Source organism: Poromitra crassiceps (assembly GCF_964638095.1).
Source record: "Poromitra crassiceps genome assembly, chromosome: 3".
In the NCBI taxonomy this organism is placed as follows: Eukaryota; Metazoa; Chordata; class Actinopteri; order Beryciformes; family Melamphaidae; genus Poromitra; species Poromitra crassiceps.
The window spans coordinates 80911626-80936974 of NC_139625.1; the positions used below are offsets into that span (position 1 = coordinate 80911626).

Here is a 25349-nt window from a genome sequence, read left to right on the forward strand (position 1 = left end):
GTTTCACATGAGGTATAACTTCAGACAGACAGGTGCATGTTAGTTTCACATGAGGTATAACTTCAGGCAGACAGGTGCATGTTAGTTTCACATGAGGTATAACTTCAGACAGGTGCATGTTAGTTTCACATGAGGTATAACTTCAGACAGACAGGTGCATGTTAGTTTCACATGAGGTATAACTTCAGACAGACAGGTGCATGTTAGTTTCACATGAGGTATAACTTCAGACAGACAGGTGCATGTTAGTTTCACATGAGGTATAACTTCAGACAGACAGGTGCATGTTAGTTTCACATGAGGTATAACTTCAGACAGACAGGTGCATGTTAGTTTCACATGAGGTATAACTTCAGGGGGGAAACAGACAGGTGCATGTTAGTTTCACATGAGGTATAACTTCAGGGGGGAAACAGACAGGTGCATGTTAGTTTCACATGAGGTATAACTTCAGACAGGTGCATGTTAGTTTCACATGAGGTATAACTTCAGACAGGTGCATGTTAGTTTCACATGAGGTATAACTTCAGACAGGTGCATGTTAGTTTCACATGAGGTATAACTTCAGACAGGTGCATGTTAGTTTCACATGAGGTATAACTTCAGACAGGTGCATGTTAGTTTCACATGAGGTATAACTTCAGACAGATGCATGTTAGTTTCACATGAGGTATAACTTCAGACAGGTGCATGTTAGTTTCACATGAGGTATAACTTCAGGTGGGAAACTGGCAGACAGATAATGTGTCATTAGCATCAGCATTATTTGGGGGTAATGGCAGAAAGCAGCACTAAGTCAATGGTTTGTCCCTTGTGTAGGAAAATTCACTAACATAACAACAAAATATCCTATCGGGATTCAATAAGGTTTGTAAAATCTTGTCTGGGTTGGACAAATGGGTGTTAAAGTAATCTAGGTAATGTATTGTTTAATATTTTGGCATAAAATGAGACGTAATTAAAAAAAAACTAATTATTAATCTTGGGTGGTCTATAGATTAAAGTAAGTAACAGAGCCTTGCCTTTTATTCAAACCAAGGTATTCAATGGAGGTTAAAATATCACAAATACAGATGGCCTTTCCTCTTTCAAAAATCAAAAATGTTTGTTATTTCTGTTTGCCTTTATTAGGATGCTGTACTGTAGTGCACAGCATTACAGAAGAGCCTTGTTCATTTAGAGATCCTAACTTACGTTATTAACTCTAGGCACCAGCAGACTGTGGCTGATAAGTGGGTTACCTAATGAACATGGCCAGAGGATGAAAAACTTTGTTTACATTGCATGCACGGTAATCTAATTACTAATGCTTGCAATTAAAGGGATAGTTGTGATTTTTTTTATGTGGGGTTGTATGAGGTACTTGCCGACAGTCAGTGTACTACACTACATGCAGTAGAATGCAGCCAGCGTGGTCCCAGTTTGGAGGAATGGAGACCGGCCGCATCAGGCAAGTAGAGCTGTCTGCTGAGTGTGACTGTGAACAGGCTCACGAGCAAAACCCCCAAAAAAGCAACAGAAAAAAAAAAGAAAAAAGCTTCCATACTGCTCACCTGGCATAATCCAAGTCTCCACAAGCCCTAAGATGCCAAGTTGACTTGAAAAGACATAATTGACACCCTGTTTTTAGCTGAAATCTTCACTGTAGTCGGCTACAGGAGCCTCACCTGATATTTGAGCACCTGGCTACAGTGCAGGTTTCAGATCGAAACAGGGTGTAAATGATTTCTTTTCAAGTCAACTTTGCATCTCAGGGCTTTTGGATGATGCCAGGAGAGCAGTGTGGAAACATTTGATGTTTTTTTCCTGCTGTTTTTCTACGTTTTTGCTTGTGACCCTGTTCACACTCAGCAGACAGCTCTACCTGCCTGACACAGCGGCTCTCCATTTCTCCAAACTGGCACCACGCTGTCTGCATTCTACTGCATGTAGTACACTGACTGTCAGCAAGTACCTCATACAACCCCACATAAAAACATGTGGAATATCCCTTTAAAAGCTAATTGGACCCCACAGGATGCTGTGGTGGAATGTATTGTGGACTGTGGATGATCTGCTCCATGTGTGTGTTCATACTAGGGATGTTCATCAATTATCGAAAATCGATAATTGATCGTTAAGGATTGGAATCGATCCTGTGGCATTTGGATCGATTTTTTAATTATTAAAAAAAAAAAAAAAAAAAAAAAAAAAAAAATTGGACTAGGTTTGGGTGGAATTCGTTCCTCCTCGCCCCACTCCATTGCACAGCCGACTAACGTGAGGTGGAGCTTCATATAGTCTCTAGTTTTCTGGCTGGGCACGGGCCTTTGTGCCAACAAAACTGTTTTAAACATGGGAAATTCACACCGGCATGCGCCGGGGACAGCAGTGTTGGAGAGGAGACACATTGAAATAAAGAGTTCATTGAGGAGAACACGTTGTATTTCGTATTTTCTGCCATAGGCATTCATTTTGTAAAAAAAAAAAAAAAAAAAAAATTCTAAGTATTAACTCATTGAATGCCATGGACGTCCTTCGACGTCCAATTAAATAGTGACGTAGAATGCCACGGACGTCCTTCGACGTCCAATGCGTTTTTTGACGGTGGGACGTCGATCAAAGCCTTCCGCAGCTCCTGTACAACTATAGTAGCTATTGGAGGTGTATAACCTATTTTACGGACTCATTAGGTGGCGACAGTGCTTGCTCGGTGCAGTCCAGATTAGAGACAGGTCCGAGAAACAGCCTAAAAGCCGTGGATCAAAGACAACCCGATGCATGCTCCCAGAGCCATTTGCTCTGTCGCGGGAGCTGACATTGGCTCCGAACAGGAGTCAATCCGCGCTCACAACTGAGCCCCTCTGTCCCTGTCTGTCTGTCTGTCTGTCTGTATAGTTTCTCCAACCGATTAGCAGCCAGGAAAGCAGCCCCTGACGCCAAACCATTCAGCAATCCGGGTTGGCTCTTCCCTGCTGTGGCGCTGAGAGCCGACAGCAGCACACAAACGCAGCACTCCGAAAATATAATGGTTGCGTGAGGCTGTGTGCAGTGTGGGGAGGAGTTTACGGGGGGAGGGGGGGAGGGGGGTGGTGCACGCAGGGCATCACACAACAACTACGTCACTACATCAGAAAATATTATCTTCAGACTCAGTGAATGTGCTTGAAATGCTGCATTTCACAAAAGGCGGATTATCTCAGCTAATAATTTGAAAAGCCTGAAAACGCTGAAAACAACCTATCTTCTCCGGCTCATAACTAAAGAACGGAAAATGGTATCAATAAACTTTTTTTTGCTGATGATACAATAGAGCCAGCTCGTTCTTGTGCGTGTTCGGTGTTTACATAGTAATATCACACAATATTCTGTGGGCCTCGAGAAATCACTGAAAACGCTCTGAAAACTCTGGCACTGGGAGCATCCGTTCTCCAAAAGTGGCTGGCACTGAATGAGTTAATATGATCGATAATCGATAATTGATCGTTAATTTTCACCGATTATCGATTTTGGAAAATTTTCAAAATGAACATCCCTAGTTCATACGTTCTGTCTTTCCTTCACAGGGTTCTCAATGTTTTATCTGCTCCATGTGTGTGTTCATACCGTTCTGTCTTTCCCTCACAGGGTTCTCAATGTTTTCCGTCAGTGGGTTGAACATCATTTTTACGACTTTGAGAACGACCCAGAGCTGAGGAGTAAATTAGAGGAATACATCACCAGCAAAATTCAACTGCGAGGTCAGTCCTAGACACCGCAAGATCTTTTATTTGCTCTGTAATGTCGGTACTGAGAGTTTTTACTCACACGTGTGTGTGTGTGTGTGTGTGTGTGTGTGTGTGTGTGTGTGTGTGTGTGTGTGTGTGTGTGTGTGTGTGTGTGTGTGAGAGTGTGGCAAGTTGGTTCGGTGGTAGGGGTTGCTCTGTGTCCATTTACACATCCTCGGACTAGAGGTCTTCACGGGTCTGCTCAGACCCGAGACCCGTATGGTGCATATTTATTAGGGTCCGGGTACTAAAAATGCAGATAGGAGTGTGCATGTTGTCTGTGTTTCAATAATGAATGTGTCCTTGCAACGTGTCTGTTGAATGCCGACCAATTAAATATTCCTGCTGCTGCAAAGTCGACCTCTTAATGAGAACTTTGGAATAAAGATCGACTATAGAGCTATAAAGAATAGACTACTAGAGGAATAAATGCAATCGAAAAGTTTATTTAGGAACCAATTAACAATTATTTTAGAACATCAGATTATTATTTATTTTTTTGTGGGGGGGGGGGGTTGCGGTAACCCGCGACGGTTTGATTGGCTCTGCTAATTTGTGCGGTATGGAAAAAATCAATACTGTGACAGCCCTACCGTGAAGACCTCTACCTCAGACCAATCAAACATCTCCAATGGCCGATGACATCGGGCCGGGAGAGGGGCTGTCTGCTGAGCGGTCCTGTCTCATTAATGCGTGTTTCATTCACAATTTCGGTCCACATTTTGAAGAACAAAAACGTTTTAAAATAAACACATTTTGGGTATAAATGTGCTCAAAATCACAGGCTAAACTAGCCTTGCTACACTTTTTACTGAGTTCAAGCAAATTTAAAGTGAGGAGAAAAGGTTTTTTTAACAAAACCTTTTCTCCTCACTTTAAATTTGCGAAAAACACTTTTGTTCGCTGCCTTCTGGAAAGTTGTATGTATGTGTGTGTGTAAGCTTCACTTAACATGTCTTCCTCTTCCGCCTCAGCTGATGATCATTGTACTCAACACCTCTTCAATGACTTTGTTGTTTTGGCTATTGGCTACATTGCAAAAGCGAAAATGTTATTTTCAAAAGACACTATTGATGAAACAAACCCACAGCATTGCCACACGATGAAAGGCACATAGACACTGACACTGCCCCTCATTGATGTTAAGTGACATCGTACATCGGCACAACTCTATTGGGTGACAACTTGATCCGCTTCGTACTCGATGGCTCGCCGGTTCAGTCACGTGACGGTGCACAAACCTGTTGAAGTGCCACCAAACAAGAGCTCCTAATCTCCCTGTCTATTTGTACTAGTGACATACAGCGATACACAGTTGTCGGCAGTGTGGAGTTACAGTCTGCAAGTAACAGCTTGTATCTGTTTTTTAGGGAAGTCTATGAGGAAGTGGGTGGAGTCCATCAATAAGATCATCAGGAGGAAGCTGCAGACGCAGTCCAACGGCGTCAGCCACAACATCACCTTTGAGAGCCCGCCTCCTCCCATCGAGTGGCACATCAGCAGGGCGGGGCAGATTGACACGTTTGACCTCATGACCCTTCACCCCATAGAGATCGCCCGCCAGCTGACCTTGCTCGAGTCAGAGCTCTACAGGTGAGTCTCTCCCGCTACAGTGCATGTGGATACGGCGAGGTGGATGCGGGCGTAGAGCTTAGAGGAGCAGGTTTGTGATGGGGAGGTTGGCAGTTCAAATCCTGGACCAGCTTGGCTGGAAATCTGAGTGAGAAACGGGTTCTCCACCCTCACCAACTACTGTCAAGGTGTTCCTGAGCAAAACACTTGTCACCCAAATGCTCCTGTGCGTGCGTGTGTGCGTGTGTGTGTGTGTGTGTGTGTGCGTGCGTGCGTGTGTTCGAAGTCAAGCATTTTCCATCAATAACCTGGGTTTACATGTATGTGATTGTCAGGCTAGTTTAGTTGGAAGGCTATGATTCTTTGAGGTATAGTCTGAAATGTTGATGATTGGTTATGAATCACATTGATGAACCTTAGCGGTTAACGAATCGCAGCCAAACTGCACAAGTGACCTGAACCAAAGTGGAGAGCTACTTGCAAGAAATGCCTGCAGCACTTGATAGGAATCCACTGGACTGGTGGAAAGCCTACCAGGTAGGATTCCCAGGCTGACATATTGGATAATTACACACGGCGCTTATTTTCCTTGCATGGACTTGCAAGACCAAGACTGTCCCATCACCGGGGAGTGATGGGAGGGAGAGACATGTTGGAAATAGAAGCCATGTTTTCACTTCATTTGTGGCTCTGTTATCTCATGATATTCAGCCTTGACTTTGATCCAGAATGCTGAGATGTTGCGTCAAACATACGTTTCAGCCCAACCATCATTTTACAGGCTTCGTACACGCCAAGTTCAAAGTTGTTGTTTTTTTTTTACTCCGCGCTGTCATCCTGGTTAGTCAGGTCTCGTTTGATCTCCCCCACCTCTTCTGAAGAAACTCTCAAGCGACGTTTCTCAAGCTGGCTACAACTCACACATCTATTTTGGCCAGCGGGCTGTCACTCTTTGATGACCTTTTGCGTGTGTGTGTGTGTGTGTGTGTGTGTGTGTGTGTTGTGGTGCGTGTGTGTGTGTTGTGGTGCGTGTCTGTGTGTTGTGGTGTGTGTGTGTGTGTGTTGTGGTGTGTGTTGTGGGCGCAGGGCTGGAAAGGTGCAGGCTGGCCACTCCGCAGTCCGCACAGACAGACAATGCCAAGTTAATTGTGCACAGATAGTCTCTCTCCCCCTCCCCCCTTCTCTGTCCCTCTCCCACTCTCTCTCGCTCTCACTCTCTCTCGCTCTCACTCCCCCCTCCCTTTCCCTTCTCCCTGCCACCTCCTCGCGGCCCAGCAGCAAATGCTTTGTGCTCCGGCACAGGGTCCGGGGCTCGGTGGTTGTGGTCCGGGGGCCCGGTGGTTGGGAACCACTGCAGTAAAGCATTTACATGAAGCTTGCTATAGTCATAATATTGCCTTAATCAGGTTCAAATCAGATCATTGGTTTGCATCTGATCAAACTGCCTGGTCCACAGAGCCGTCAGGCCGTCTGAGCTGGTCGGCAGCGTCTGGACCAAAGAGGACAAGGAGAAGAACTCGCCCAACTTGCTCCGCATGATCCGCCACACCACTAACCTCACGCTGTGGTTCGAGAAGTGAGTGAGAACCCAAATACCTCCATGACTAATGTGTCGAGATCTGATGTTTCTGTTTTATTTAACCCCAATTTCTGCGGGTTAATCTTTCGTGACCGCATATTTTTACGAGAAAGGCCTGCAGCAGTGAATATTGAGGTTATCCTCATCGGGAAGAAAGTACTTAAATGTGTGTCTGTCTGTCTGTCTGTCTGTCAGATGTATTGTCGAGGCAGATAACGTGGATGAGAGGGTGGCGGTGTTCACACGCGTCATCGAGATCCTGCAGGTTTTCCAGGAGCTCAACAACTTCAACGGAGTCCTGGAGGTGGTCAGTGCCATCAACTCTGTCCCGGTCTACAGGCTCGACCACACCTTTGAGGTAAGCACAGCTGTATGCCAGTAACACAAAAACCACGAAATCCAAGAAGATGACAAGAAATCATGAATTAAAAAACACAAGAATCAGCAAATTAAAGAAAAAGGCAATGAGAATCAAATGGGCAGAAACAAATGACACAAATGCCTGTGTATAAAAATGTGTTTCAAGAAGCAACAGAAAAGAGGACAGTGATTTTGCCAGATATCGTGCTTGACTATCACCCTCACACAACTTTTGGAGGTTTTAGAATGGTCTCAGTGTTTAATGCTGTAATGTGTATTTTGTATCTCTCAAGCGTTCGGTCTGAAGCTAAACTGGTGGGCGGGGCCTAACCTATGTTCTGCACCCACAGGCAGTCCCAGAAAGGAAAAAGAAAATCCTGGAAGAAGCCGTGGAACTCAGCCAGGACCATTTTAAGAAATACCTGGCTAAACTCAAGTCAATAAACCCACCCTGTGTGCCTTTCTTTGGTAAGAATTCTGCAAAGTTACTATAGACATAACTACAGGTGATGGCGGTATGGGACTAGGTAGTTACTATAGACATAACTACAGGTGATGGCAGTATAGGACTAGGTACTTACTAATATTATAGGTACCGTAAATTTCGGACTATAAGCCGCGGCTTTTTCCCCGTTTTTTGGCCCCTGCGGCTTATATAACGGTGCGGCTTATCTATGGATTTTTTCAGCAAAAAAAAAAAAAAAAAAAACGAATTCTCTCTTCTTTAGCACTCTTTCTAACTATAAATCCACTTCTGTTTTAATTTCCTCTCTTGCCCTCTTTTCACCACACCGCGGACACTGTGTGCACTGTAAAAAAAAACACAGGTGGTGTTGTGTTATGTTGTTTTGTTGAAATGTTAATAAATGGGAGCTTCCTCAAACAGCCATCTCTTTCCCGACAATCCCCTCTGTGCACGAACCCTTACATATGGTAATTAAACATTAAAACACACAAAAAAAAACCCAAAAAAAAACATTAAAACACCTGCGGCTTATATATGTAACAAACAGGCAATTTTGCTGCTGCGGCTTATACTCCGGTGCGGCTTATAGTGCGGAAATTACGGTAGTTAGAAATTATTATGCAGTGGGGCTCCATTACAAGACATACAGTAGGTAGGTACAAAGTCACAACAATTATTATGATTATTTTCAGTCTCTTTCGCTATGAACGGTCCTGGGCGGAAACAGGCAACCGGCAGCTGGAAACAGGGAGGGAGGCTGTCATGGAAGCGCCCACTGTCTCACCATGAAACTCGTGAATAGGACTAGGTAGTATGGCGGTATAGGACTAGGTAGTTTGGCGGTATAGGACTAGGTAGTTTGGTGGTATAGGACTAGGTAGTATGGCGGTATAGGACTAGGTAGTATGGCGGTATAGGACTAGGTAGTATGGCGGTATAGGACTAGGTAGTATGGCGGTATAGGACTAGGTAGTTTGGCGGTATAGGACTAGGTAGTTTGGCGGTATAGGACTAGGTAGTATGGCGGTATAGGACTAGGTAGTATGGCGGTATAGGACTAGGTAGTTTGGCGGTATAGGACTAGGTAGTTTGGCGGTATAGGACTAGGTAGTATGGCGGTATAGGACTAGGTAGTTTGGCGGTATAGGACTAGGTAGTATGGCGGTATAGGACTAGGTAGTATGGCGGTATAGGACTAGGTAGTATGGCGGTATAGGACTAGGTAGTATGGCGGTATAGGACTAGGTAGTATGGCGGTATAGGACTAGGTAGTATGGCGGTATAGGACTAGGTAGTATGGCGGTATAGGACTAGGTAGTATGGCGGTATAGGACTAGGTAGTATGGCGGTATAGGACTAGGTAGTATGGCGGTATAGGACTAGGTAGTATGGCGGTATAGGACTAGGTAGTATGGCGGTATAGGACTAGGTAGTATGGCGGTATAGGACTAGGTAGTATGGCGGTATAGGACTAGGTAGTATGGCGGTATAGGACTAGGTAGTATGGCGGTATAGGACTAGGTAGTATGGCGGTATAGGACTAGGTAGTATGGCGGTATAGGACTAGGTAGTATGGCGGTATAGGACTAGGTAGTATGGCGGTATAGGACTAGGTAGTATGGCGGTATAGGACTAGGTAGTATGGCGGTATAGGACTAGGTAGTATGGCGGTATAGGACTAGGTAGTATGGCGGTATAGGACTAGGTAGTATGGTGGTATAGGACTAGGTAGTTTGGCGGTATAGGACTAGGTAGTTTGGCGGTATAGGACTAGGTAGTTTGGCGGTATAGGACTAGGTAGTATGGCGGTATAGGACTAGGTAGTATGGCGGTATAGGACTAGGTAGTTTGGCGGTATAGGACTAGGTAGTATGGCGGTATAGGACTAGGTAGTATGGCGGTATAGGACTAGGTAGGGGGGGGGGGTGAATTCATGGGAGTTCAATGATCCAGTTGTGTGTAGAAAAGCAAACGAACATGATAAGTGATGTCCAGAAAGTCCTATTCAATGTAATGTGTGTTCATTCAACAAAGAGACTGAGAGCTATCCAACAAGTATGAGTCAGTCTGTGTCCTTCTCTTGACCACCATCAAACTCCTCCTCACCCTCAGGTATCTATTTGACCAACATCCTGAAGACGGAGGAAGGCAACCCGGACTTCCTCAAACGCCACGGCAAGGAGCTGATCAACTTCAGCAAGCGTCGGAAAGTGGCTGAAATCACAGGAGAGATCCAGCAGTACCAGAACCAGCCCTACTGCCTGAAGGTGGAGCATGACATCAAGGTGAGACCTTCTATCATCATTCTAGTAATGGTACTAAACATAATGTACTGAATGACATTTTAAGTTTTGTTATTTAGTTCCTGCTGTGGAGTTTCATTTTGTCATTGTCATCTTGATTACCGTAAATTCCGGACTATAAGCCGCACCTTTTTCCCCATTTTTTGGCCTTTTTTGGCCCCTGCGGCTTATATAACGGTGTGGCTTATCTATGGATTTTTTCAAAAAGAAAAAAAAAAAAAAAAACTCTCTTTTTTAGCACTCTTTCTAACTATAAAGCCACTTCTGTTTTAATTTCCTCTCTTGCCCTCTTTTCACCACACTGTATGACACTGTATGACACTGTATGACACTGTGTGCACTGTAAATAACAACACAGGTGGTGTTGTGTTATGTTGTTTTGTTGAAATGTTAATAAATGGGAGCATTACATATGGTAATTAAACATTAACACCTTAAGTGCCATAGCCGAAATAATTCGTCTTACATAATCCAACGCTTAAGTGCCAGAGCCGAGTTTACTCGTCTTACATAAACATTTTTTTTTTTTTGACGCTGGGACATCAATCAACAACTTTTACATCTTCGAGATCACTATTGGAGCAAGATAATGTGTATAATCTATTTTACCGACCCACTAAGTGTTGACAGTGCTCCCCCAGACGACCGAAATCAAAGAAAAAACTGCCGCGGGACCAAGCCGTTCAAGGAAATGCCGTGGCGATTTTACAGTAATCCACTTGTCTTGCCTGAGAGCGGCCGCGCACCGGCAGCAGCACACAGAGAGCGGAGAGCGATTTGCAAAATAGATCATAGGTGAAACACACTTTGAAACACCTCAGAAAGGCCATAATCAACATCTGCCCATCGCCCACGCATTCCCCGGCCCATCTTGACTCGCACAAGGAGCGTCCGCACGCAGGCAAGCAGGCAGGCAGGCACACACACAGGCAGGCAGCAGCAAAAGCGCTTCTGACACGCCCGCTGTACAGCCAGGAGGAAGGAGGAGAAGACACACGGAGGGAGGAGTTTGAATGAGAGGGGTGTTTCCTGTTGTTATGGAGGAAATTACTGTTCAAAACTATTGTTTAGAATGTCTGACGGTCTTACTGATGCCAAAAATGAATGGTTAAAGTGACTGTTTCACAAAAAGCCATTTATCTCTGAATAAATTTCCAGACGCTGAAACCATGCTGTACTCAACGGCTAATATCTACATAACTACTAACTCTGCAAACTAACTCTTTTAGACAGAGAAAGCACACATTCTATTAGTTATTTTTAGATGATTGGTGTTCATGAATTCTTAACAGAAAAGAATCCTCGGCTGTTGCTAAAATGAGCCAGAATCGTCAAAAACACCCCTGGCACAACTTACCTACAGGAATGAAAACATGGCTGGCATTCAATGTGTTAAAACACAATTAAAAAAAAAGAAAAAAAAAAAAAAATACCATTAACACGTTGAGTGCCATAGCCGAGATATCTCGTCTTACATAATCCAACGGTTGAGTGCCATAGACGAGCTATCTCGTCTTACATAAAGATTATTTTTTTTTGACGGTGGGACATCAATCAACCCCTTTTACGTCTTCTATATCACTATTGGAGGAAGAGAATGTGTATAATCTATTTTACCGACCACTAAGTGGCGACAGTTCTCTCCCAAGACAGAGAGAAAGCCACAGCCAGCCACAGCCAGAGCCACAGCCAGCCAGCGCGCTGGAGAAAGCCAGTGTAATTTTCAAGGAAGTAGCTGGGCGAAAACTCTTTCGATTTCACACACACACACACACACACACACACACACACACACACGCGCGCGCGCACACACACACACTCGAGTACCTTTGCGCATAAATAAGACCAGAATCGCAAAAGCTTATTCAAAGCTCTCAGCCGACACCTCAAGAAACAGTTTTACAGTCCAGACGGCCGCGGAGAATCCCCCCTCCGCAGCACAGACGGAGGGAGGAGTTTGGAGACACACACACACTCTCTCTCTCTCTCTCTCTCTCTCTCTAGTCCCGAGAGAGAGAGAGAGAGAGAGGAGAGAGAGAGAGAGAGAGAGAGAGAGAGAGAGAGCACACACAGAGTGGGAGACAGACACGCTGTGGGGGCAAAGAATCCTCTACAATCCCCTCTGTGCATGAACCCTTACATATGGTAATTAAACATTAAAACACAAAAAAAAAAAAAAAACATTAAAACACCCGCGGCTTATAGTCCGGTGCGGCTTATATAAGAAAAAAATAGTCAACTTTGAAGGTGCGGCTTATACACCGGTGCGGCTTATAGTCCGGAATTTACGGTAGTCAACTTTGAAGGTGCGGCTTATACTCCGGAATTTACGGTAGTTTTTTTGTTTGCATGATTTGTAATTGATTGTCTCTTTGTTGCATTTCAACATGTTTTTTGTGCACTATCAGATTACACCCTAAACTGCTCATTGTTCCCTTGTGTTTTGTTCCTCACTCAGAGGTTCTTTGAGAACCTGAACCCGATGGGAAACATGAGTGAGAGGGATTTTTGTGACTACCTGTTCAACGCCTCTCAGGAGATTGAGCCACGGAACTGCAGGCAGCCTCCCCGATTCGTAAGTGATCCGGTGGCAGTGTTTCCTCTGTAGTGTGCAGTGTTTCCTCTGTAGTGTGGTTCTTCAGTGTTTCCTCTGTAGTGTGGTTCTTCAGTGTTTCCTCTGTAGTGTGGTTCTTGTTGCCGTTGTGACTTGGGTTAGCCCTGTTCAAAAATCCACAGAAATACTGGACTATATAGTGTGTTGGCCATTTTGTACTAGTGTCCAAATTCTCAGCTGTTAATTTGATTTTCTATATCAGAGATGGATAATTTAGAGACACTGCACATCAATAGTAGACTCCACACACCCCACATATAAACACAAAACTGCCCCATGTTATCTCAATCTAGTTGTAACTAAGATATTCACTTAAAAAAAGAAAAAATCCAACCACAGATTTAGCTACTACATCAATGATCTACACGTGTAGCTTTAGCTAATCGATCGCTCCCTGCTAACATGAGCTCCTGTTGCCTAATCTCACGAGAGAGTGTTGCTGAGACAGAGACAGGTCTCGAAACAAAGTTCATTTTCTTTTGATCTCACCCAAAATGGTGGTAAATTTGGCTGAATGACTAAGTTTTTGTTTTTCAATATTCTCAAGCATTGGTAGTAGTTCTTGCTTTTGGGCTGAATGAAGTGAGGAAAACACTTGTTTATAGAGGTAAAGTACACAGGGCTGCTACTGGAATATACACTCCAGTATCAAACAAAACAATCAGTGGGAAATTAACACTAGATATTAGACAATAGACAAACAAATACAACTTATTTTAATATTTATTTGTTTGTTTAATTATATGCTATTGGGTGGATCTGATGTATGCTTGATGTGGGGGGGAAACATTGGATCCCTAATCATTCACTTAAATATATACACCTAATATATAGTTTCATAAGCACATCTCTCCTTTATGATATATATAATATTCAAGTAAGCTGAACCTCCGACTGAAGACCTTTTACATTCATTATTTTACATCAATGCTGAAATGACGAATGGATCTTCAAGCTGCACGAGGCAGCTTCGCATGTTGGCAGGACCAAATGGCAGCGAGTGGAAACTGTTTGAAAAGTGGTTCTACTTCAATATTCAGAAATCTGTAACATGATGTCTGTAAACTGCACACGGCACGCTTACCAGCTGGGAAGCCATCGAGGATGCCAAAGGGAAGAGGGAGGCAGAGTATCTAATGTGGGTGGTGGGTGCCTCCGGCTTTCTCTGTACACCCCAAAACCAGAATTTAATTTGTGTGGCATCTCAATTAGGGAGAATGGGATGCTCTTCACTATTGCAGCCTCACTTTAGATAAAGATCTTGCCTAGTGATTTGATATAACAAGTTATGTTTTATGAGCTATTAACATTTGCCTTTGAAGAAAGGAAACATTAAACTGAGAGAGAGAGAGAGAGAGAGAGAGAGAGAATGGGTTGTATTGCAGGTAAAGTAGGCAACGTCTGAACTGGTGTCTCTCTTCCTCTCCCTCTGCAGCCCAGGAAGACTGTGTACACTCTCAAATCCCCGGGCATCCGGCCTGTGCGCACCTCTACCTCTGGCACCCTGAAGGGCCACCCCGTCCCCCTGGAGAGGGAGCCCCCCCATAAGATCACCTTCCGCAGCATCGCCGAGACAGAGCCGGAGGCACTGGCTTCGGCCTCGGTGCCCACCTCTCCAAACACACCCACCCCTCCCCAGTCTGCCTCCTCCGACCTCAGCTCGGTCTTCATGGACCATGACTTCAGCAGCTCCTATGGCGGTGAGTTCAACAGACAATAATAATATTATAATACATTTTATTTGGAGACGCCTTTCAAAACACCCAAGGTCGCCGTACAGTGGATAAAAGAGACAGACATTCTCAAAGATCATAATCAGGTCAAAACAATCATAGCATAGCATACACCAGCATATTTAAAAGAGGCATCGATAAAAGGAAAGACATGTGGGCAGACAACAGAGATTGAGTGATGAATAAGGTTAAAGTGAGTCAGTTTGAACAGGTGGGTTTTGTAAGGTTAAAGTGAGTATGGCAGTTTGAACAGGTGGGTTTTCAGGTAGGATTTGAATGTGTTTATGGAGTCAGATTGTCGGATGTGTGGGTGCAAGGAGAGGAGCGGGTTCCTGCAGGATGAGACTTCAAAGTGATTTTTAAAATTGCCTATTTAGTCTGACCAGCAGCCAACTCCACCCCCTCCCCCCAAAATATTCATTTATAATTCATAGAAAAGTGCACTCAGTAGAGTGCAGATCTCCACCAGGCACAGCTACACCTAACCATGGCCAAACTGAAACCCAACTGCGAAGGGAACCGCTTGCTGATAACAAGGCAACATTAAACTGCCACATTGTTTAATTGAGTTTGGCGTACGGGCAAGAGTGAGCGGCACGTATCGTGCCTATAGCCTGTCTTACAGTAGCCTATACTGTATATCGTATACAATAAAGATTTAAAAGCTCATTCAATTCAGTTAACGTTGGAGAAAATTAAAAAAAACTAGGGATCTCGCACGCTCGATTCCTAGGCTCGCCCGCTGTGCGGCCTCGGCCGTCCTGCAGCTCGCCGAGCTGGCCGTGCAGCTCACATTCGCAGCTCGGCCGCTGCATGGCCTTGTCCGCAGCTCGGCTGCTGTGTGGCCAATGAGACCAGCATCACTGATGATGTCAGATTTATGACATCACTGATGATGTCATCAGTGGGATTTAGGACATCACTGATGATGTCACAGTGGGATTTCATCAGTGGGATTTATGACATCACTGGGATTTATGATATCACTGATGATGTCACAGTGGGATTTATGACATCACGGATGATGTCACAGTGGGATGTATAACATCACAGTGGGAAAGAGAAACAGACAGAGCCCCAGCTCCCATTTATATACTGATGACTGATGATGATGAAGCAACAGACTGCAGATCCCCCCCCTATATAACATTATAGTAGGCTATAAAAAAATCTATCACATTATAGTAGGCTATAGCAGTGGTTTTCAAACTTTTTGTGCCTGAGGGTGAAGCACACCAAGGGGCAAGTCAAAATCTCAAAGTACACCCTGTATACTGCATCAGTACACCTTGTATACTGCATCAGTACACCCTGTATACTGCATCTGCATCAGTACACCTTGTATACTGCATCAGTACACCTTGTATACTGCATCAGTACACCTTGTATACTGCATCAGTACACCCTGTATACTGCATCAGTACACCTTGTATACTGTATCAGTACACCCTGTATACTGCATCAGTACACCCTGTATACTGCATCAGTACACCTTGTATACTGCACTAGAATGTATTTGACAACTTGTTTCATGCAGTTTGTATTTCAGCCCGTACCTTTTTGTGAAGTTAGATCTTCATCTTGTGTCTCTTTGAATCTTACAGGTAATAACTCCATATTTGCTCCAGTTCTCCTTCCGCCTTCAAGTGAGTGTGAAGTTTTTGTTTTTTTCCATTTACATCAGTTAGATGTTTATTTAATAGTTCGCCTATACAATAGAGGCGTAGGTGAGATGAAGATAATCAAATATGAACAGGACCCTTTTCCTGACTGCCCCCTGCAATTAAGCAATATTACACAAGAGGGCGCGCTTTACCATTGTGCTTCACCTGGAATACTGTTGCTCGACATGGCGTGGCTTCATTTATTTCTCTGTTTATCCGGGCCAAACCTGCACCACGTCAGGGCACCACTAGGTGTCATGCCTGTAACAGCTAATGATGACGTCTGTCTGCTCAGACCACTGAGCGATATTTTAGTGATGAGGCCATGCTCAAATGAATGATTTGAAAATGGCTAGGTGTGCTCATTTGAGAACGGTCCTTGACCAATCAGATCGCTTTGTCGTAAGCATGTGTTGTATAATACTGTTTGCATGATGCCTTGGTGCTGATGTCTTTTCCTCCATGTCTTCTGTAGAGTTCCAGTCGGTCTCTTGCGGCAGCCTCCACCAGCTTGGAGAGGAGCTGCTGAAGCCTCCTCCACTGCCCCCAAGAAGGAAAGATGCCATGTCTGAGGCCAAGGTAAAGCTGCGTTCACACCGACCTATTAAAGTTGGTCGCTGGCGTCGAGTTTACATACAAAATCAATGCAAACGAGCGATTGAGCGTATATTCGCCTGGGAGAATAATCGCTGGGCGTCCGAGCGGCAGAGACAGAGCGATAGGGAGAAAATACGCTCGTCGCTCAAGATGAAATATTCCAACTCGAGCGAAAATACGCTGGCATCAGTCGCTCGCTGTTCAATGCTGATTGGCTGCCGTGTGAGAGCGAGTCAAGGATCACTCTGGCTTGGAACAAACCGCTGGTTTATTGTGTGGCAACAAACCGCATTGACAGGCTGACAGCTGACATGAAGTGAAGTCTGTACTACCGGTATGCAGCTCGCATTAGGAGCACGCTGATAGGCTTAGCTTGTAAACAACGACGGGAGCTCGTAGTGGACAAACAGCATGACATTGCGTAACGTTATATCCCCCACATGTCCGTCATTTCGTGTGCCTGTTGATGAGCGATTTAAACAGAGCGACAGAGCGATTCCAAAGGGTTGACTTGAGCGACAGAGCGAAAAATAAATATCTCGGTGTGAACGCACTTTAAGGAGGCCACAGCATCATCTCCCACCAGTACACACAAAACACTGCTGAACATGATCTCCGCTTGGTTCTGCCTGTTTAGGACGAGTACAGATTCAGGATTGTTGACAAACAACAGTACATTTCCTGGAAGGCATGTTTGTGAGCTTGTGAGCCAAGAGTTCTGGCAAATTTGTTGGTGACTGCATGTTACAGAGTTTGTGGATAATCTACCGTAGTTGTTTGGTAATAATACAATACACTTTATAATAGTAGTTTTCAAATGGAAAATTACAACGTGCTTCAGAATAAGCAAAGTAAGTTATGTAGAAATGAATCCACGGACAAAGATCATACTCTGTTATACTATACAAGCATTGAGTATCATCATTTTGAATGATTAGCAATAGGGGCTACGACATATTTACTGTTAGCTGTCCTGTCTGTCTGTAACTTTGTGTGTTTGGCTGCTGCTGTCTGACCAGGTCTCTCTTGAGAATGACACCCCATGTCTCAATGAGATTACCTGTCTAAATAAAGGGTAATGATAGTGCAGTAATATAACACATTGAAACTGATCTGTGTGTGTGTGTGTATGTGTGTGTGTGTGTGTGTGTGTTTCTTGTGTCTTATCAGCTGAGCTCCAGGTCTGACAGCCCCCCAGCCATCCCTCCCAGACTCCCCCCTCCTCTGCCCAGGATCCAGCCCAGGGCGCCGCTCTACAACGGCCCCATCGACGGCCCTCTACCGAGCCCCCCTCCCCCGCCGCCCCGCGACCCTCTGCCCGACACGCCGCCCCCGGTGCCCCAGCGGCCCCCGGAGATCTTCATCAACTACCCGCTCAACCTGCAGCCGTCCCCCGTGGGCCGATTCCACTGGGACTTCGGCAGCTCGCCCAGCTCCCCCAACACGCCCCCCAGCACCCCGTCGCCCCGCGTCCCGAGGCGGAGCTGCCCGCTCAGCGCCAGCCAGAACAGCCTGTGCCCTCTGCCCGTGCCCATGCCCATCATGGCGCCGCCTGTCCCGCCCCGTCACAACTCCAGCCCTCAACTCCCCAAACTCCCACCAAAGACATACAAAAGGGAGCTGTTGCAACCGCCATTACACAGCCTCTCGTTGGTGGAGAACGCCGACGGCAGCCAGTGAGTCTGCATCTTTCTCGCTCTCGTTTAGTTTTTTAAATCACGAACACCGAGGTGATCAAACTTCAAACCATGTCCTGCAAAAACGACGAGCTCGCGGAGCGACCACAGTGGACTTCATCATGATCAGAAAGACAAAAAAACACTGCTCTCTGCCCGCTCCCCCAGCACTCCAGCACTCCAACTCCTCCCACTCATCCTCTGCATTGACCAATCACACCCCGCCATGCCTCTCAGGGGATCAGTAGCTCCGCCTTCATTATAAACCCTCTGTGCCAATGAGAAACCCACACCGGTGTGCCACAATACACAAGGAGCGCCAAGACACTGTTGCTGTGTGTGGGTGTGTGTCTGTCTGTGTGTGTGTGTGTGTGGGTGTGTGTGTCTGTCTGTGTGGGTGTGTGTGCGTGCGTGCGTGTGTAAATGAGTCACTGTGTTACGTTTCTCTTGTTAGAGAGCGCACACTGTACGGAGCAGGACCATATGGCATTACGCTCCCTGTTAATAGTTCTCAGCCCCACACCTTATGTACAGGACACTGAATTACCCCTCCTGCAGGGGGGCAGTGTTGGAGTCTGGGACACACCTTATGTACAGGACACTGATTTACCCCTCCTGCAGGGGGCAGTGTTGAGTCTGGGAGTGTTGGACTTTGTAGCCTCAACCGTCATGCTATGTTTCTATGGGCATTGACATCACGGTTCACCCCCCTTGAATGGCGCTGCAGCTCACAGACTTTGACTGGCACTGTTTAAGGCCTCTCTCTCTCTCTCTCTCCGCCTCAACAGACAACTTGAGAAATGGCTCTTTCACAGCGGCTTCCTGTGTGAGAGAAGCAGGCATGGCTCCACATTTCTATTGACTTCACTTGTTTTTCCTACCAACTGAAAAAAGACTCATGTGGCCCAAAGTCTTATTTGATGCAGGGGGATAAGGGATTAGCTTTTTTTTAAACAGACGTGACATCAAAACAGAAAGAGAAGGAGGCAAAGGAAGGAGCCCTCCTCCCCCTTTATCTCCACTGTGCACTGTGACTGTATAGAAGTGTCTGCAGACAGACAGGCCGCTCCATAGACACACGCTCCGCTTCAAACGTTGCCTTTAAATCCAACAGCAGTGACCTCTGACCCCAGCGGGAGGCAGGCTCCCGAGGGAAAGGGAGGCGAGACGAGAGTCCACACTCCATTTTGCACATCAAGCTTGGGCAAAGTCAGCAGGTTTGGATGACTATTAAATCTCCCTCAGCGACGCGCGACGGAGAGAATTCTGCCACGATATCAAACCGCTCCGATCCGGGAGGGAAAGACGGAGAGAGGAGAGACAGCAAAGGTCCGACTGCAAACCTGCAGCGGCGCCGGGAGCGGTCGGTCGTCCCGTTTCTCTTTCTCAAGCTCCTCAGAAGCCAAGATGATGTCTTAAAACGACCCCCGTAAAGACACGCACTGCTGTCCCACACTGTGCTCTTCTTCTTCTCCTCCTATAGCCCCAGTCACCTACTCTTCTTCATCGGTATGGAAGTGCAGCTCTGGAAAGCACGCAAACCCCCACCAAAGCCTGGGACAAAGGGACAGCTCCCCCCAGTGGCTGCTCCAAATACCTACAACTCATGAAAGAGGAACATTTGAACCCAAGTTCTTTTCTCTCTTTCTCTCTTTGCTCAAAACACTTTTTCTTTGAAAGACTGAAATAATCCATCATGCTCAGATGTGCCTTTTATTTTGTTTTCTACTTTACAGAATAAGCAAAATGGTGTCTAAAATGCTAAAAAATAAAGTTGCCTATGTAATGTTTAGAACAAAGCTATACACTACGAAATTGTACATGTTTGTGGATACTGTGTATATATAACATGTATACACTAACTAAATAATTTGTATAAAGTGACTTTTTTTCTGTTGTATTGTACCCTCATCCGCATCTGTTCGGTCAAAAATCGCCTAACAAATCCAATGCTGCTACAGTCAGATTAAAAAACGAAAGAAAAAAAACAGGTCACTGTCAAACTAACTTACAGACAATCCCCAGTTTAAACACTGGGACTATTAACTGAGGAAAGCCATTTTTTTTCTCCCGTGCCCCCTTAGCTGTTTTAAAGCAATGAAAATATACAGTTCAATATGCCAAGCACTTACTTAGACGTGTGCTTCACTTTGTACATCCTACTAATTGCCTTTTGACTGTCTCGTTTTCAAAGACTTTCAAACGCTAATACTCATTAAACAGAGGTTGGAATTGTTTTAAGGTTTGCAATTGAGTGTGTATATATATAAATATATTATGTTATTTGATGAGATGAGCATAGTGAAGAATTGGACATTTTCTGAGAACACACTTTGTGCACTTTAGGCTGTACTGTTGAAGAGCCGCAGTTGATATAGATCATGTTTGTAAATGCAATGCATTATGACAATGGTCCTATATGCTACTGTTCAACTCACTTTCTACATGGATCAGGGCAGTCAAACACAATGGTCTCTACCACCTCACTCTCTCCTCCCCCCCAACCACACATCAGTTGGTCTCTACCACCTCACTCTCTCCTCCCCCCCCCAACCACACATCAGTTGGTCTCTACCACCTCACTCTCTCCTCCCCCCCAACCACACATCAGTTGGTCTCTACCACCTCACTCTCTCCTCCCCCCCCAACCACACATCAGTTGGTCTCTACCACCTCACTCTCTCCTCCCCCCCCAACCACACATCAGTTGGTCTCTACCACCTCACTCTCTCCTCCCCCCCAACCACACATCAGTTGGTCTCTACCACCTCACTCTCTCCTCCCCCCCAACCACACATCAGTTCCACATTCGTACAGATGGACAAACATCTTCGGGTGTGTGGAAACCCCACATGTTGGAGTTCACGAGCGTTCAGATCACTTGTGAGGACGGATGGCTTCTGATTAAAGCAGAGATGAGGAGGTTCTGAGGACTCAAGTGAGATCGCTCATGTTCTCATCAACATAGTTTCCCAATAAGTCAGTATTGGTGGGGTTGTTTTGCCAATTTCTTTTTCTCTCCCCTACAGAATAACAGATTAGATTCCCCTCCCTGGCACTGTAACAGCTTGATCCAGATTAGATTCCCCTCCCTGGCACTGTAACAGCTTGATCCAGATTAGATTCCCCTCCCTGGCACTGTAACAGCTTGATCCAGATTAGATTCCCCTCCCTGGCACTGTAACAGCTTGATCCAGATTAGATTCCCCTCCCTGGCACTGTAACAGCTTGATCCAGCAGTCGGTTTATTTGATGGTATGTGGCCTTTTAACTGTGCTTTGTATTAATGGTCTTGATGAGATTAATAAATCACCCAGTCTTATTTTGTACTGAACTACTCGTTTATCCTGTCTTATGTCTTCTTATTCAAAATCCACAAGTTCTTCCACACGTCTGCAAAGTACTGGAAATTAATTTGATCATTTCCAAGACTTGTTGTTATGGCTTTAGCAGCATTAGTATCACCAGTGCATCGACTATAGACGGTTTCGCTGGAATTCTGTTGCTAGGGAACAGTTTGAAACCTAGATGACTTCCAGTCAGCTGTTGTATTAGCAAACACTGTAACATGAAATAAACTAGGGTCAATTTAGACCGTTTATGTTGTCAAGTTGAAATGGTCTATTTTGCTCGAGCCAAAGGTTTCATTGCACACTGTTGCATCCCAGATTTGAGTTTTAAGGCTAAAACTCCCATTTTGCAGTTGCAGCCTCAATTATCAAAATATTCAGACTTTTTTTTTTCCTAGATTTCATTGTGCAATCATCAAAAATATATATAAGAAAAAGAAAAATGATATCGGCAGTATTCAAAGATGTGAAAGTGGGTTTAGCTTTGACAGAAAATTGGTGAAATTGAATCCGTTTTCATGCTTAATGTAAAGGGCTTTTGATAAAAGGACAAACGCTATACATTCTAAGTTTTTCATTCATCATTTGGATTTGGTTGTAAGCAGTGCACACGGTTTGTATGAATGAGTCCCTTGGTCTTGGGAGGACAGTTTCCATCAAACAGTACTGCACGGTCCCTCGCTGTCCTCGCTCTCGTCCCACACTCCTCCATTCACCATGGCTGCTGCATGGCTGCCTCTGTGCTGAGCCAGGCCTGGTCTGCAGGGCAAGAGAGAAGACAAGTTCAGTGAGACATCACACTGGTCCCTTAGGAGGCAATGGTTTGTGATGTTGATGGTTTGTTTTCACAGAACCATCTGGGAAAGGGCCAGGCACTTTTCAAAAAGCTACTTGGCAGGTCGGGTGTCCGGGCGCAGTATACAATATTCAAGAGGGCCTGCTTCTGTGACAGTGTTCATGTGTTCAGTACTTAAAGGAACACTCTGCCCATTTTCAACCAGCTTTGTATCATTAGAACATCAGTAGTATATCAGAAAACTGTAAGCTGTTTTGAAGTCTGTCATTTAATTTGACAGTTATTGAGTGTTAATGTGTGGACCAGTGACATCACTGGTCCACAGTAACTCAAATGAATAACTCATTAACTCAAATCAACTCAATCAATAACTGTCAAACTAGATGAATGATGAATAGATTGACAGTTATTGAGAGTTGATTTGAGTTAATGGGTTATTAATTTGAGTTAGTGTGGACCAGTGATGTCACTGGTCCACACTTTAACACTCAATAACTGTCAAATTAAATGACAGACTTCAAAACCGTTTACAGTTTTCTGATATACTACTGATGTTCTAATGATACAAAGCTGGTTGAAAATGGGCAGAGTGTTCCTTTAAGCACTTTGTATCTTGCTGCATCACAAGAATCCGGTGTCATTGCTTCCAACAGAAGGGAACCTGCTGAAGTGTCTCACCTTAGATTGTCTCTGCTGTGGTTGAAAGTCTGGAAGTTTTGCCTCGCTGGGGTTTGAATGGGTATGAAGCCTTGTCTGCTGTCCTTCTCTGGTGCTGCGTCTGCCTGCTTCATCACATGATGTGGAGATACAGAACACATTACAACATTCACATCCATCTATTCAAGAGTCATCTGGCTTTACTCTGTGCATTTTATTTTGCCATTTCCAATTAAAATAGTTTGAATCCTGTCCTTTTAAAATTGCACGGAAAAGATGATGTGAGAACGTTCTCTTTTTTTTAAACAACAGAAAGTCAATAACTTCTACTACATTTTGTGCATTTTAAGTTAGCTGCTTTTTTACCATTACGTAGTTTTTACTCAAGTATCTCTACTTCTACTTAAGTATATCAGCAGCACTTGTACTTGAGTAGGACATTCTAGTAGTCTGTCCACCATTGGTCATTATTATGTTGGAGACATGCAGGTAAAACCAAAGGGTGCTGATGCTGCACTAAACCTAAACCAAAAGCAGACCCAGTATGCACACAGCATGGTACTTGTCTAACAGGAAAAACTCAATATATACGACGACATGAATGTAGTGAATGTGTAAATACCTGTTTGGACGGGTCATCCCAGATGGGCCTGAAGGCACTTTTAGGATGGAGAGGAGGTGATCCTTTTCTGATGCTGACCAGCCTCTTCCCATGGGAGCTGACGAGGCAGGGGGTCAGCCCGTCTACGCATGGCGCCGCGTGCTTCCTCAGAGGGGGGTGCGGGGTCAACCTGGGAATCTGCCACCTCAGACACACTGTCCTCTCTCGGGGCTGCTGCTGGCCGTACGTGGGCTTTAACAGCACGGGTACCTGGCTGTCCTCCTCCTCCTCCTCCCCGCTGTTGCTGCCCATCATCCCATCGTGCAGGGTTCCGTCAGGACTGCAGGAGGTGACGGAGGAGTAGTCGAACGCCGAGGTGTCGTCCGCGTCTGTCTCGCCATCGTCGTCCGGGCCGTGGTTCAGGTGCACCGCCTCTGGCCCGTTCGTCCCTCTCCCAGTGGGCTGGCTGGAGGTCCCCTGGCCCGAGTCGCTGTTCTCGGCCCAGCCCGCGGCAACCGGGGCGAGCAGCGAGCAGTACACGTGTCCGCAGTCGTGCGCCGGCTGGTTCCGGTCTCTGCCGCAGCTCTTCCTCCTCACCGGGCTGCAGGACCAGCACTCCAGGTGCATGCCCTGGCAGCTGGCGGCCCCGTTGGTGAGGCCGGCGGCCTGCTGGTCGTCTCTGAGCAGAGAGGGCAGGTTATCATGACACATGGGTGCTGCTACTGTCCCGTTCAAGCTCGGACATGTCAGCAGGTGGGATGGGGGACAGTCTCCTAAATGTTATTGCTCGTTGGTTTTTAGGCGATGAAAATGTGAGAAGTCTGACTCCCCTTCCACAAAAACAAACACTGAGGCAGTGTGACATTCAAATAACAATAAATAAATTGGATATATTATAATACTAACTAGTAACTAGTCCATACCCGGGGATGCATGCACTGCAACTCCATGCAGACTTAAATTTGGAAAATGGACAAACCAGCTTCGTCACTTCCTGCCTATCCCATGTGCAGTTTCAGATCGATCGGCCAAACTGTTGCGGAGATAAATAGTTTCGGACAGACAGACAGACAGACAGACAGTTTCCTTCGTTGTAAGATAAGATAATAAGAATACAGTCGGTGACTGTGTATACTGTACAGGCCCAGTTGACTAAAATTGCCTTTTCAATCATGCTGGGCAACTTTTTCAGATCAAGGACCCCTAAACTGAGAGAAATTAGACCACGGACTCCCATTTCATACAATTATGTCACGGGGTCACCCATCTGATAAGATTTTTGCTTTGACATGGTTTACAGAAAGTGTATGAAACCCATGACCAACATAGTCATACATTCTGTCAATGTGTTACTTATGGATGGAATTATAGTGAAAATACATTTTGCTAGAACCCCCTTAATCCATTGATACCTGATGCAGCATTTACGTGTATATCCCTCATTTGTGTGTGTATCCCTTTAAGACCGCGAACCACATACACGTGGTTCGTGGTCTTAAAGGGATACACACACAAATGCTGCATCAGGTATCAATGGGTTAAGGACCTCTGAGGATCTCCGGACCCCACTTTTAAACACTGTTTTAGTGTGTCGAGTCTAAACCCAGCTAGGATGTTGGAGCACTAAAAACCCAG

General features: G+C 45.3%; 1 protein-coding gene across 2 annotated transcripts in view; it reads left to right on the forward strand.

Annotated features, from left to right (window-relative positions):
* The window catches only part of sos2 (son of sevenless homolog 2), a 98285-nt gene extending 76630 nt beyond the window's left edge, over positions 1–21655 (forward strand). Inside the window, exons 13-23 of one of the 2 annotated variants that reach the window (XM_083633494.1) lie at positions 3607–3719; positions 5117–5339; positions 6775–6894; positions 7093–7255; positions 7608–7725; positions 9836–10008; positions 12485–12601; positions 14076–14340; positions 15978–16019; positions 16513–16616; positions 17805–21655. In XM_083633494.1, coding sequence (XP_083489620.1) covers positions 3607–3719; positions 5117–5339; positions 6775–6894; positions 7093–7255; positions 7608–7725; positions 9836–10008; positions 12485–12601; positions 14076–14340; positions 15978–16019; positions 16513–16616; positions 17805–18314 — 1948 coding nt within the window. In that variant the 3' untranslated portion in view covers positions 18315–21655. The remainder of the gene's footprint in view (positions 1–3606; positions 3720–5116; positions 5340–6774; positions 6895–7092; positions 7256–7607; positions 7726–9835; positions 10009–12484; positions 12602–14075; positions 14341–15977; positions 16020–16512; positions 16617–17804) is intronic. The other variant, XM_083633495.1, reaches the window with a different exon arrangement.
* Positions 21656–25349: the final 3694 nt, after the last annotated feature.